This window comes from Brachyistius frenatus, unplaced genomic scaffold (assembly GCF_029030835.1).
Source record: "Brachyistius frenatus isolate BFR_SWC_R1_liver_20210118 unplaced genomic scaffold, ASM2903083v1 Contig_132, whole genome shotgun sequence".
NCBI classification, from domain to species: Eukaryota; Metazoa; Chordata; class Actinopteri; family Embiotocidae; genus Brachyistius; species Brachyistius frenatus.
Genome location: NW_027210731.1, coordinates 427,944 through 441,765, shown reverse-complemented (window position 1 = coordinate 441,765; position 13,822 = coordinate 427,944). Strand labels below are relative to the sequence as shown.

At 43.0% G+C, this 13,822-nt stretch overlaps 2 protein-coding genes across 2 annotated transcripts in view; both read right to left on the bottom strand.

Annotated features, from left to right (window-relative positions):
- adcy9 (adenylate cyclase 9) overlaps positions 1–7,103 on the bottom strand; it is a 33,056-nt gene extending 25,953 nt beyond the window's left edge. The window contains exon 1 of the mRNA XM_069714601.1: positions 5,193–7,103. Within this exon, the coding sequence (XP_069570702.1) occupies positions 5,193–7,086 (1,894 nt within the window). The 5' untranslated portion in view covers positions 7,087–7,103. The remainder of the gene's footprint in view (positions 1–5,192) is intronic.
- A 107-nt stretch (positions 7,104–7,210) lies between these two features.
- LOC138630348 (transcription factor AP-4-like) overlaps positions 7,211–13,822 on the bottom strand; it is a 33,593-nt gene continuing 26,981 nt past the window's right edge. Inside the window, exon 8 of the mRNA XM_069714616.1 lies at positions 7,211–7,229. The gene's annotated coding sequence lies outside the window, so the exon portion shown is untranslated. The remainder of the gene's footprint in view (positions 7,230–13,822) is intronic.

Sequence of the window (13,822 nt, the reverse complement as noted above, 5' to 3'; positions counted from 1 at the left end):
ATTGTTTGTATGACTAAAAATTTTAATGTTGCTTAAATTTAGTGATCAATCAAACATTTGGCCAAGTAACAACAGTTGAAAATGACAGGAAAATTTACAGTCATTAAAAAATTAAATGAAAAATTCCCAAAATAAAAGCTTTTCTGAACAGGGTATGGGAGGACTATCAGTAAGACTTGCCCACAATAACGGATACGGTCGATATTTTTTATTTGTTTTTAAACGAAGAGAATTATTATTATTTTTGAACGGACAAAGAAAAGTGCTCAATACCAAACTTTTACTGACAGCTAAGTTTTCTATATACAGTATAGTGTACATCGTTCTGTATTGAACTGCTTAAGTTTTATCTCAGCAGGCACAGACTCCTAAATTTGACTCCTAATATAAATAAATTAAAGAATGAAATTATATTGACATATCTTGCTTTACCAAGTGGCCTTACAGGTAGCAAGAGACTGCTGCTGGCTTGGATGTTGGTGAAGAGGAACTTGACAGGCAGCTGGATGAATTTCAGAACTGTTTTTCAGCACCGTGAAGCTCGGTTGGGACAGGATGAGTGAGTGATGAAACACGAACCCTTCTGCTAAAACAACAGAAACAACAATGTAAATGATTACTAAAAAAGAAATCCCATTCATCTCTCCTTTCTGCGTCACTCGCAGGTAATTTCCTGCCTGGTCTTTGCTCTGCTTTCTCATGTTCAGATACTGTACAGCAAAAGCTTCACAGACAGAGAGGACTTTTACTGGGCTCAACCTCCAAAAAAAATGCGAATCAAGAGGACTCTTTATAGTCCTGAAGAGAATTGTGGTTTGTAATGATATGAATTAATTTTTCACATTCAACGACTCAGCCAGCCTGTGAGATTTGAGATTTAAATGCTGAAGCTGTTTGAGAAGTGAGCCCCTTACCTTTACCTTCAGGGAACAGTGGTTGAAGCCAAATTCAGATTAGAACAACAAAGCCTCATGACACACTGGGGCTGGCCTGGATATGGTTAAGGAGCTGCCATTTGCAACTGCATATTTCGGTGACATGTTTGATTTAGCACAGACTAACCCGCCGGAGGGCACGGACTCCCCACTGCAACTCACTGCGAGCATAGGATGGACTCAGTTTGTACATGTGTGTATATCTGCACGGACAGACAGAAAGAAAAGACAGATGCCTGCATCTTACACGTATGCACGTGCACACACACATACAGCATGATACCATGAGATCAGGTCAAGGTCTAAACCTTGAGTCTTGCAGATGCATAACATGATGCTATAGTGTGCTATAAAGTAAAAACTGAGACAGACTCATGCACGCACGCACACACACACACACACACACACACACACACACACGTCATTTCCACAGCTAAACGGCATTAACGCAGTAGATAAAGGGAGGACATAAAGACCAGCTAAACAAGAATCCAGGGCATAAATCTGCAGTCCTCACCACCTGCAGTGAAATATGAGTGTGTTTGTGTGCTGCGAGCTAAAAGAGACACAGCAGGACTGGATTAGAGGACAGAGGAGACTCCAAGCAACCGGTGGGACGAGTGAAGCAAAGGCGGAAAATTGAGGATGTAAAAATCATCTCGCTGGAAATTAAAATCTGTGTGCAGAAAAGTGAAAACTGACAACAGAGTTATTGTGAGACAAACTGATGTAGAAAAAGAAACCTACAAGTCCTACAATCTCTGCTCCACACCACACCTCCTCACCGGACTTCAGATGGCTGCAACTTCTTTCTGTTCTCCAAAAAAATGTATGTACGAAATTTGATGTCCACTCTCTGGGTCACGTTCCAGTTCCGTGGGGAAATCTCCAATGTGCACATACCACTTGTCACAAAAACATGTGTGACGAAGGTGCTGATGTTAATATGCGATATACTTTGAAATACCACCTGCTCCCTGCACATCACTGTGCTGTGTCCGTTCGCACGCAGCAGGAACAGTCTCGGTTAATATAGTCTTGACACAGTCACTGCGATGGGAGATCCTTTTACAGCTCCATCACCCCTCACAATCCATTTCATAGACACTGTATCTCTGACACAGCTACTGATAAACTACTGGAACTGGCAAATTCATGGTCAAACAATAGCCTGGTTGGCTCCATTTTTGATGCTTAAGGCAGAGCGGGTATTTAGGGACTAATAGAGAGCACACTATCTGAGGCGACTCATTCGGCCTGCTGGGGGACTCATAGCGAAGCCTTGACTAAGGAGAAGACAGACAGCACTAAAAAGCAGTGTTACACAACAGACCACATGTGCAGGCCTGGGTGACAGGTGGGAGACTGAGGCAATGAATGTGATAACGCAGCGAGGATGAGAAAAAGCAGAGGGAGCGATGTGGAGCGGGGAAGGTGAAAGAGATGCTGAAACAAACCGGCGTGAAGGGCAGAGACACAGTGGTGCTAACAGACAGAGGGTATTAAAAAAAAAAAAAAAAAAAAAAATTATTACATTTATCACTCATGGTGGATTGGACACAGAGTAAATGTAGTGGGGATAATAAAGAACTGCGTATTTTCAAACCAAATAGCTGAATAGGTACAAACTGTTGTTTGTGTGTACGATATAGAAGGAAAGAGAATAGAAAATGATAGAGAAATGGGATAGCTCAATTTGCATTTGACAGTATAAGTCAAGAAGTACGGTAATAGAAACGGGTGGTTAATGACAGCGGGGCCGGTGACAAACACAAGTGGAGAGAACATCCTCGGAGAAGCTGCAGCTTCACAGTAAATTGACAAAAATGTCCAACTGGCAACACTCGGCTACAACAGATGCAAACTGCAGCAAAAACGGATTTTGTCTTCAGAGGCAAAGATGTCATAAATGGAAAAAACACACTGTGTTCTGGCAGCGAGACAGATCTCTGGCAAATGGATCAATTCAAATTCAGCAAACCAACACTGTGAACACCTCTAAAAACTTGTTTTTTCACTGATTTGGACCATTTCTAACTTACCTCTCCAGACATAAATGTCTCCAGTCTCACAGTCTCCTACGAAAAGCAATAGTTAGATCATTAAATATGATTTTGAAATATTGGCCTCTCTCCACAAAAAGTGGCAAGTTGACTTAATTCCCTCCAAATGAAATTGTCAATTTCCCTTCAAAAAGCCCGTGTCAGCCCCCGTTTCTCTCTGCGACAGAAGCAAGCTGTTATTGTCATCCCTTTCCTCTGAGCAGGAAACTGTGGGTCTCTGTTTCAGATGCCACTCTCCCCTTTTCTCTCCCTCAACAAAAGCTGCTAGTCAATATCTCACTCTGCCGCTGCTCGCCAGTCTGGAAATAGAGAGTGATGGCACCATTTAGAGCCAAGTGTGAATACACTCTGACATAATGCCTGACAATAGAACAGTCAGTCTCTTTTCACAAGCGACCTAAGATTAGACGGCCCACGATGAATTCCCTGCTGGGGAGATTAGTTTCATTGATGCTGCTTTCTGTACTGAGTCACACAGCAAGTGTGTGTGTTGTGTGTGTGTGTGTGTGTGTGTGTGTGTGTGTGTGTGTGTGTGTGTGTGTGTGTGTGTGTGTGTGTGTGTGTGTGTGTGTGTGTGTGTGTGTGTCTGTGCGCAAGGTAAATCCAGTGATCATTCCATAAAAGTATGACGGAGGTCCATCATGTTACGGAGCTCCGAAAGAAGCAGTCTCAACTTAATCTAACAAGCAGCAGAGAAAAGCAAGCAAATCTTGTCATTTAATAAGCTGTAAACATCAAAATGTTTGTTTTTTACCCAATAAATGGCCGAGCTATCTATTGCACCCCCCTGAAATGAAGTGTCCTGCTGTTTATGCCTTTTAAGTCCACCATGAAGTACACAGGACTATGTTAGTCGCCAAGAGATTCCTGAACTTCAAAACCTAACCAAAACAAATTCCTATATATTTTTTTCACGGAGCAAATATTATGATTCGTTCATCTCTGTGCATGGACTTAACAACCTGTAAACGCTGGATGGGCCGCAAACTGGCAAGTTAATTTCTTTCCGTCCTTTTGATCCTCTGTCTGGTGTCTGTCTAGTCTCAGTGGGAAGGCCTCCCACAACTTCTCCAGCTCATTTCGCCCGACCACAACAACAAGCCTCAAACAGAGTCAGAGATATGAACGCAGCGCTGCACTGATGGAGAGCTCCAGCAGAGGAAAACAGCCCGTGGAAGGTACTTACTGGATAAAACTGATTTCAGTACAGTTTAAAACTGTGTTTAATCCAACAAGGGGGCTGATCTGTGCAGCGAACACTGAACTCGTTTGACTTCATCTAAACCCCAGAGATCAAATATAGCAGCTTTCTGTGTCAGTAACAGTCACATACCCATCTCCGCTGTACATACCAAGCGTATACTCATCCCGCCATCCTTGTGCCGCAAGGAGCCATTAATATTGTTATTATGCAAGGCGTTTGTCTGTAGCGAGGATTTCACATCCATTTGTTGAATTTGGAGATTAAAGGTTTCTAATCTGAGTGACACAAGCCTCTGTCATTCAAAAATAAATCTGTAGAGATCTGCTCTAAAATAACACATCTATAAATTTCACAAATTCCTACAAAACCACGACTGGCGTCATTACGGTTTTCACAAAGAGGGTAATATATCTCCTTGAGCAACAAAATGACATTAAATGTATGAACTGAACTGATGGCTCCATATGTCACAGATTTTTAATGACTTAAATCAAATGTTCTGCAGGTCGTGACAATGTATTAAGAGATTGATGTGAAATTTGAAGGTGATCCAAATGATATAAACCACAAACACATGTCTCTCCCTGGTGCTCTAATCTTTTGGTTTTGTAACCTGAACGCCCACTCCTGCTACAGACCGTTTGAACAGGAATAACAGGTCAGATAAGATATTTTAGTGCTGTCTAGGCCTGCAGTGACCCCATCTCGTTAATGATGACCTAATGTGTCGAGGTAAACGAGTTCAGTCGGGTTCCAAACTTTATTCTGTAAATGTGTGACTTTTTCGGAATGCAAAGACCTCCTCTTAGTGGATCTCGTCGTGGATTTCTAGCCTCGGTTGGCACATTCAGCTTTTTATCCCATTTTCATGGCTCAGCATGCTCAATGAATCTCAGTGATTCTCTCTCTGAGATTGTGTTGGGTTTCTCTTACACATTTTCATTTCATGCAAACAACTCGTATGGAAATCAGAGGTGAGACGCCACTTACCCTTCAGCTTCTCCATCACACTCTGCCCGGCTCTCTCCGCCACCTGCCCGTCCTCCCTCTGGTAACGGTCATCCAGGAATCGGGCAGTGGCTTCGGATAGGTGGACCTTGCCCGCCACGCCCAGCTGCTCCATCAAGTTAGCCAGATTGACGTCATTTGACCAAACATCAAACTTGAAGCGCTTCATTCCCAGGATCCCACACAGGACCGTGCCTGTATGGACACCGACACGCATGTTGACAGTCTCACACGTCTCCTGGCAGAACTGCTCGATGGCCTGGATCATGCCCAAGCCCATCTCTACGCAGCAGTAGGCGTGGTCCGGTCTGGGCTCGGGGCATCCCGCCACACAGTAGTAGCAGTCTCCCAGAGTGCTGATCTTCTCACAACAGGTTAGTTCGCAGAGCCGGTCGAAGCGTCCAAATAAGTCGTTCAGAAGGCCGACCAACGCTGGTGCCGACTTATTGGCAGACATCCTGGTGAAACCCACGATGTCTGCAAAGAGGATGCTGACAGGCTCCATGCGTTTCATGTTGAAAGGCCTGAATATGATCTGCCCGCGGGGGATCGAGGTCTTTTTGCGTTTGTGATTGAAGTGAGGGTTGTTCTTGGAGTTTGTGACACTTTGGGCTTGTGAAGGTCCACCGCTTCCTCCGCCACCCACTGAAACGGCCGAGGCAGAGCAGGCGCCAGAAGAATATCGTTTGCCAGAGTTCTCACCACCACCCTCATCATCCCCCTGCTTCATCAGCTCATCGGCAACCCGCCGCGGCATGACGGAGTGGATCATTCGCTCTTTCAGCGCCTTCTCCACCTCTAGGTCTTTGCCATGCATGATAGCCTGACCCACCTTGAGAAAGGTGCTGCGGGAACGCACCTCTGACATGATGAACAGGTGGATGCCAATGACATGGGCGCACAAGTGGAGTAGAGCTTTGGCTGGGCCCAGCCAGCGGAGTGTGTCCTCTTCTCTATCAGAACCTGAACCTTCTAACCCAGACACCTGTCCCGTGGTGTCATAACTCCGTTGAAGCAATGGCAGCCATCCTAATGCCTCAAATAAAATAGAATACAGGAGCCCCAGCATCACTGAGGCGTACAGACGGACATGGAGGACACTGTATAACAACAACAGAACCTCCATGCACAGGGAAAAGGTTCCCACGGGGGAGATGCATGGGGTCGGAGGTTGTGCTATTTTGTCCAGTGAGAGATACGAGGCGTTCCCACCACCAGCCCACTCCAGCTCGGTGTAGCAGGCCGTTTGTATCTGTGGCGCCAACGTGATGGCGAAGGTAACCGCTATCAGGAGCAAGGAGGTTTGGTTGTACAGCCAAGTGTACGGTTGGGTGAAGGTGAACAGAAACAGGAGCACTAGTAAGACCAAAAAGGAGGCTGTGGGGGCCAGGAAGGTCACGGGGTCGCAACGGTCACTGTTGACCCCAAAGTACACCCCCCACAGCGCAGCCGCAACTGCCAGGTAGAAGAGGACATAGCGGAAGCGCCGCTGTGTCTGAGGAAAGCATCTCTCTTGGCACGCCTCCTCCAGGATGGGAGAGTCAAACTTTGGGTCCCAGCACTGGGCGGCCGAGCGTTCGAACAGCGGCGGCGCCTTCCTTCGCATCCTGGAGGAAGAGTTCCCGGCCGGCCTGGAGTCTGCCGAGCTGCAGGTGGAGGAGATGCTGTACTTGTGGAGGTTAGGGTTAATTTTATTCACAGCCCCGCAGCCTCCAGGTCCTGCTGCTCCACTGTTGGCAGCCCTCAGTGGCTCATGTTGATGCACGTGTGGCGCGCTGTTGGTAATCCGCACGGTTACGGCGCCATCCCCGCTGGAGTCGCAGCTCACTTCCGTGCCGTGCATAAGAAGCTGCCGGTGGTGTTGCAGAGTGGCCATATTGACTGGTAGGAATGCGGAAGTGAGAGGGTGTGAGAGAGGTGTTAAATATTGATAATATTTTCTGATGGCGCTCAGGCAACTAGATGCGGTGCGTGGGCGCCGTGTGTGCACATGTGGCACGGGGAGGAGGGAGGAGGGAGGTGTTGGCGATGGAGTGACAAACAGGCAGACGGAGAGAGAGAGCGCAAAGGTGTTTGTTGGAATAATCACGCTGCATAAATGGTGAGCACGACACAGACGTATTTTGTACGCACGCAGCAGCCTGCACACTCACTCTCACAAGACGCGCCGTTCCAGTTTCTTGAGCAGTCCATTATCCGACCCCTGGTTTGCGTCAGCACTCACATTACATGTATCCTTCTCCAAAGAGGCTCTGGGTCTGAGCCCGGCTTTCTCTCCAGCTGCGGTAAAAACACTGTCATCACTCTTTCTGCCTCCTGAATTGAACATCCTTCTCGGAAAGGACTGCTCAGTGATGCAACGGGGATTTTTTTTTTTTTTTTTAAATTATTATTCCTTCATCAAGTCAGCCCTGACGTTACATGACTGGAAATGACCTCTTCTGAACGTGTGCAATATTTTGATCCTGCTGAAATTACAAGGAAAAATGCCCAGGTTTTTTTTTTTCTCATTCCAAAATAACGTCGTTTGCGTGGAAGGAAAAAAAAACAAAAAACAATCAGCGTTCAAGTCCAAGGTTTCATTCAGCAAATGGAGGCTGTCAACAGTTGGCGTTGTGCACAGCGAGTGGCTACAAAAGTTGCACTGTCCCTCTTATCTCCTCAGTAAATGGTCCATTTACACTCCCTTTACCTTAAAAAAACAACAACAACAACACCGAAATCTTGTAGTCACTACCGGATAGCAATGATAAAGATGAAGAATGATGTCATTATAAAGCAGCAAAAGTATCAGATTATTCTTTTCTTTTTTTAAATGGTAATAGTTCTCTTGTGCTTTCTCGTTTAACACAACTTTCTATGCAGTGAACGTTTTACCAAAAAACAAAGAAATTAAATACAAAATAAATGTAGGAAATTTCCGTTAATTCAAAAAAGTGGCTGATCTGTAATTTATGCAGATTTACCTTCCACTATATCCATTCTCATGCATGGCTCAGCGTGCTACGGATTTGCATCTCAAAATTTCCATGCATTCTCCTTCCATCCTTATTCCAGCGGGCCCTTGCAAAAATATCCCAGAACCGAGTTCTTCTGGAGCCCTGTCCAGTCCAAGACCCAGATCATGAGAGGCCTGTCAGGCAGGCCTATTCCCACGGATCCAGCCCCGTCCTTTCCTGAACTCCCTCTCCGGATCTCCACCGTTTATTCCCCCTCTGCCTTCCAAAGAGGGGCTCGGGGAGGGGTATGCGCTATTCAGAGACGCATGATCAGAAAAGAGAAGAGCAGAAAATACCATCCACTGGCCCGGATTAGCGTAGGTTTGCCTCTGCTGGGAGTGTCTGCAACTTGTTGCGCGCAGTTGGCAAAACATACAGCTATGAGGAACAGCCTCAGTCGGAACAGGCTATAAATAGTGATGATCAAAACTCTTGCAAATAACAACACCAACGGCGTGTAATATTTGAATGCTTTTCTTCAACCTGTTCTGTCAAATAACAACAGGAGCGCTTAAAACGCAGACAAATCAAGTCGTAAAACGCTTTGCAAAGCGTCAGCGATAGGCCCCCCTCTCGTTTCCAAAAGCTCCCAAACTTTTTTCCCAGGCCGTATTTCCTGCGTTTAGAGAGAGGAGACCCAGTTAGGACTCTCTGGTTATTTGGAGCTGAGGCTGGATTTCCTCCCCTCGCATTCCCGCAGAGCGAAGACGGATAAAATCCTCCAGAAGCAGTACAGGAAACCCCTCGGATCTCCTCCGTGGGATTATCCTAAAAAAAAAAAAAAAAAAAAATTAAAAAAACAAAACAAACAAAAAAAAACGCCCCACTAACAGCGACGTCTCCTTATCTCAACCAATTCCTTAGGTCTGGATAGCGCTAGTTTTCGCTGGCATGCATGTGTCCAACAAACACAACACTGTGCGCTCTGGCTGTGGTGCGTCCTCTTCCGTCCGTCGCTGGTTGCCACCCTTTCCCCCCTCCTCTCCCCCTCTGATCTGCTGGAGTTAGGGGCTCAATAAAAACATGGACAGCGGGAATTTAGCAGCTGTTTTCTTCTTTTTTTCCCCCAGTTTTTCCGGGTGAACGTAAGATATCCACTCCTGAAGCTGCCACCATCTTCGCTGCGACTGGGTCGGAAATCCTCCCCCAGCTGTTGTGGCGGTGCGGGTTGGTGATACCAGGCAGTCTGTGAAGCAAACCGCAGTTCAAAAAAACACTGCTTCCGGTTGAACATTTCAAGAAGGCCAACGAGTTAAATGCTTCCACTCTTTTCGGTTTTTTTTGTGTTTTTTTTAAATTCCCTCGCATTGGATTGTCCTCACATTGGCAATTATATATAGATAGGTATTATTTAGGAGTTAGACAATCAAAGGATATACGTTGAACAAGCTACAGTAAAGTTCCAAAAGGCTTTAAACTGTAATTTCTAGGTTGAAGAAAAAAAAAATATTTAAAGCTAAGGGGAAAGCAGGAGGCTCATTTAATATAAGCCAAATGTGAATAATTGAAGAAAAATTACAGTTGCAGTTACAATGTGGGTCAAAGTATAATAAAAATGCTTAATTAATAAATAGATTTTATTAATGAATAAACAAATTCTTATTAAATTGATCAAATTGTATTCAATCAGCTCAGGAAGCAAACTTTCACGTCCCTGGATATGTAAAGTAGAATAATAGGCCTAATCTATTTCATTCTATAGGAACTAAATTTGGTGAACGCTATGGTACTAAATCAATGACAAACAATGGGGTGCTTTTATTTTGAAGGCAGACAGTGACATCCGGTGACTCCCCTGTTGTTTTGATCTAACTTCACGGTTGGTGGTGGACGTATGCAGTGTGGAGCTCTGCTGCATGCAGTCACATGTGAATAACCGCCTTGACGTCCACACTGGTGATACCTGCCTGATGTTGTGCTGCTACTGTAAATGTTCATCACACTCTTCACAATAAAGTGAGCCAGTTATTGGCCACTGAACAGTTTAAAGACGCCTGGTTAAATACACTGGAGGAGTTGTTTTAATTAAGGCCTCCCATAAATAGGCTTTGTTGACATCACAGTAAAGTTTAGGATATCCTTTTGAGACATGTAGAAAAAGGTTGTAAAACTTGACTAAAGTCTTTTAAAAATGTTAAGTGCAATACTCTGCTTTCACTTTTCAGTGATTTCTCATTAATGGGAGCAGACTGGGCTCAGTTTGCCTTTCTGTGCTTGACCAGGTCAGGCACATGGTATTTCCAGCGTCTGTCTTGCACTGAAACATCAACTCACTATGAAGTATGCAGCTGAGGTGAATTTTGTGGGTCTTCATTTTCTGAGGTTCATTTGAGGGTCCATATGCATCTTCCCTATGCTGTTGATAAGTCGTGCACTCAATTCACGTCCATATCTGCAGTGTAGTGAGTCAATTACACAGCCCTATCTGATCTGTAAGGGGAATGTAAAATATAATACTTTTTATTAGTTTATAATATTTCTGCATATGATGTCAATAAAAGTTTGTTGACTGTATTTACAGTGGGGTCAGTTTTGTTGGTAAATCTGTTTCAGGCTATCTGTTTTATCTCGCGATAAAAACAGATGGAACAAAACCTTCTAGAGAGGAAACAAAGTTCAAGCATAAATTATGTTTAGGTTGTTGTTTTTTTTGGTTTGTTTTTTTTGACAAGAAGCTAAATATTTGATGGGAAATGTGGTTTTCATGTTAAGAACAACAAAGCCAGAGGAAGATGGTTCCAAATTTCCCTGACTACTCTTAGTTTTTCCTTGTATTATGATGAATATTATTGTTTTAAAAACAATATGTGTTTTAAGAAGCAATTTGTGTCACTGTTCATATTTTCTGGGAGTTGGAAGTATAAGCTACCATTGTCAAATAGGTTAAATAGTGTATGTAAGTATGCAAATCATGCACACAGGTGGGGTTTTTTTCTAGAGAGCTCAAATTTACATGTCCATAATGCAGAATGAATACATAATGGTAAATAAGACTTACAAAATAGAATTTGATAGTTTGAAAACTGTGCTGTGACTTTTTGCACTTTAAAAATGATCCTTGGCAATTTTTTTGCAGAACAACCAGACGAGCATTGTTATCTATGTCTAAAGCACTTTGACTGTCAAATATCCAAGCTGGTGTGGTTATTGTTGGCGTTACCATGCTGGAGATAGTGAAGTGATGAGATTCGGAACAGCAGGTGAAATACAAAGAAGATAAAGAAGGTAATAAAGTTATATAGTGTTTAAACTTTGAATTCAACAAAGCAAGTAACCCTCTGTGCATTGTTCAAATTAGTGTGTGTGTGCCTACATGTGTGTGGTGTGTGTGTGTGTGTGTGTGTGTGTGTGTGTGTGTGTGTGTGTGTGTGTGTGTGTGTGTGTGTGTGTGTGTGTGTGTGTGTGTGTGTGTGTGTGTGTGTGTGTGTGTGTGTGTGTGTGTGCTTATGTTCGAGAGCTTACAAGAGAGGCCTGTTTGAAGAGTTGATAAAGCTGATTAGTCTGGCGGGGCTCTGCCTAACAACTTAGCAAATACACATTATACACAGAACATGAGCTCAAACACATATCTGAATGTGTCACATGTATTGCAGAGGAACAGGTGTGGCCATGACTTTGCCTGAGCTCAATGTTAGCGAAAGGACAGTTGCAAATTTGTTTTTCCAGGTATTTTAGAAAAGCAACCGTCAGAATAATTTTTTTTTTTTTTTTTTTTTTGGTGGATCTGCACAACAAACTGCTAAAAAACTGTGGTGACAAACAACAAACTCCAGAGGGTTTCTCCTGAAATGCATTCTACCTTTGAAAAGCACGTGCAATTAAGACATTTTCAGTTTTGGCAAAGATAGTTCACTGGTCTGTTTGTCAGTCAGTCGTACCACCGCTTTGAAATGTCTCCACAACTACTGGATTGTTATGACATTTTTTACTGACATTTGTGGTGCCCGGATGATGAATCATGACCACTTTGGTGATCCGCTGACATTTGGCTGATTATCACGAGGTCAAAATCTTAATTTTGTTCAGTTTGGGTAATTATAATTATTTTAATAAACAAATATTCCACCTGCTTCAGTCGTACACTGTGTTTAGTGCTGATTAGTGAATGTTTACATGCTAAACCAACACAATGAACATGATAAACATTATACCATCTTAACATCACCATGGTAGCATTGTCATGTTGACATGCTGACATTAGCCTTTAGCAAAAAGCTCTGCTAAGTACAACTTTACTTTATTCAAACAAGTAATATTAAAACACATAGATGAACTAACTAGTTGGTTGTAGCATAAATCATAATTACAGACTGTTTTTTTAGTTTTTTTTTTTTACTATCAATTCCACAAGTAACTAACTTTCCAATGTCTCCATCTTCACTAAACTTTTAACCAAATATGCAAAAAGGACAATTATCTGTCAATATCTAGAAGCACTGGGGCAAAAATAAATGAATGAATATGTGTCAGAGGCTTCTATGTGAGACTGACAGTTATGAGGGCCTTGAAGAGTGTTTTCAGATAAATACAGCCTATTAAATTTATCTGTTACAAAATATGTTCACAATGTGCCTTTTGCACTGCACTTATTCATATATGGAAACTAGTTTTAACTTTAGAATTGAATGGTTCATTATATTCCATTTGAACATTTTATTATTTGCCTTCGCCTACTGCTCTCACGACAATCTGCTTTATTTGCATCTTTGTTTAATTTCATTCATTTCATTTGAATTACTGAACGAATTTGAGATGTGGGCAGCGATGGACTGCGAGGGACCGTGCTAATTGTGCATCAAATGACTGCATGCTTTGCACAGCTTCAAATAAACATGTTTACAAAGTGCTGACAAGCCTGAATTTTTAGATTCTGTACAAAGAGTATCATACAATAGGGATCATGTACATGTACTTTATTAAATCTGAATGCTTCTCAGAGAGTTGGCTCTGTAATGTCTCCTGGGATCTGATTGTTGTGGGATCCTGTCAAAAGAGTGTTTTTTTGTTTGCAATACAAAACTAACTTCAGACAGATTTAAACTCTAACAGGCATCTTGGCAAACAAACAGAAAAGACTGTTTTCAGTGAGCTACGTAATGAAACAACAGACATTAGACCAACATGAAGACAAAGCAGACATGGGTTTTAAGAACACACATATGCAACCTAGATGGATTCCACTTACTGGCTTCAATGAAAATCTGCATCTTTTTTTTCTTTGTAAAGGGGGATTTCTGATTTGGAAGTTTTTCTGCATTAAAAGCTAAATTTGAACACCTTAAAACATAAATAAAACGTCTTTTCCTGCTACCATTCTGTTCAGTCGTCAGTCTGATTAACACATTGAGTGGAAGCGCCACCTGGTGTCGGTTTTCAGTCACTGCAGGGGATAATTAACCAGCAGCCATTAAAAACATGCATTTATATTTTACTGCTAATTGGACTTTGGGCTGATGTGTGTTCACCCAGCTGTTACACATTTAATGTTTCAAATCCATACAGAGCTCTTACGCACGAATGAGTCTGCAGTCTTTTACTTTGAATTCCGCAGTATCTCCCATGCAAAAGCTGTGTCGTGACAACTGAAGCTTTTAGCTCATGTATATCCCACAT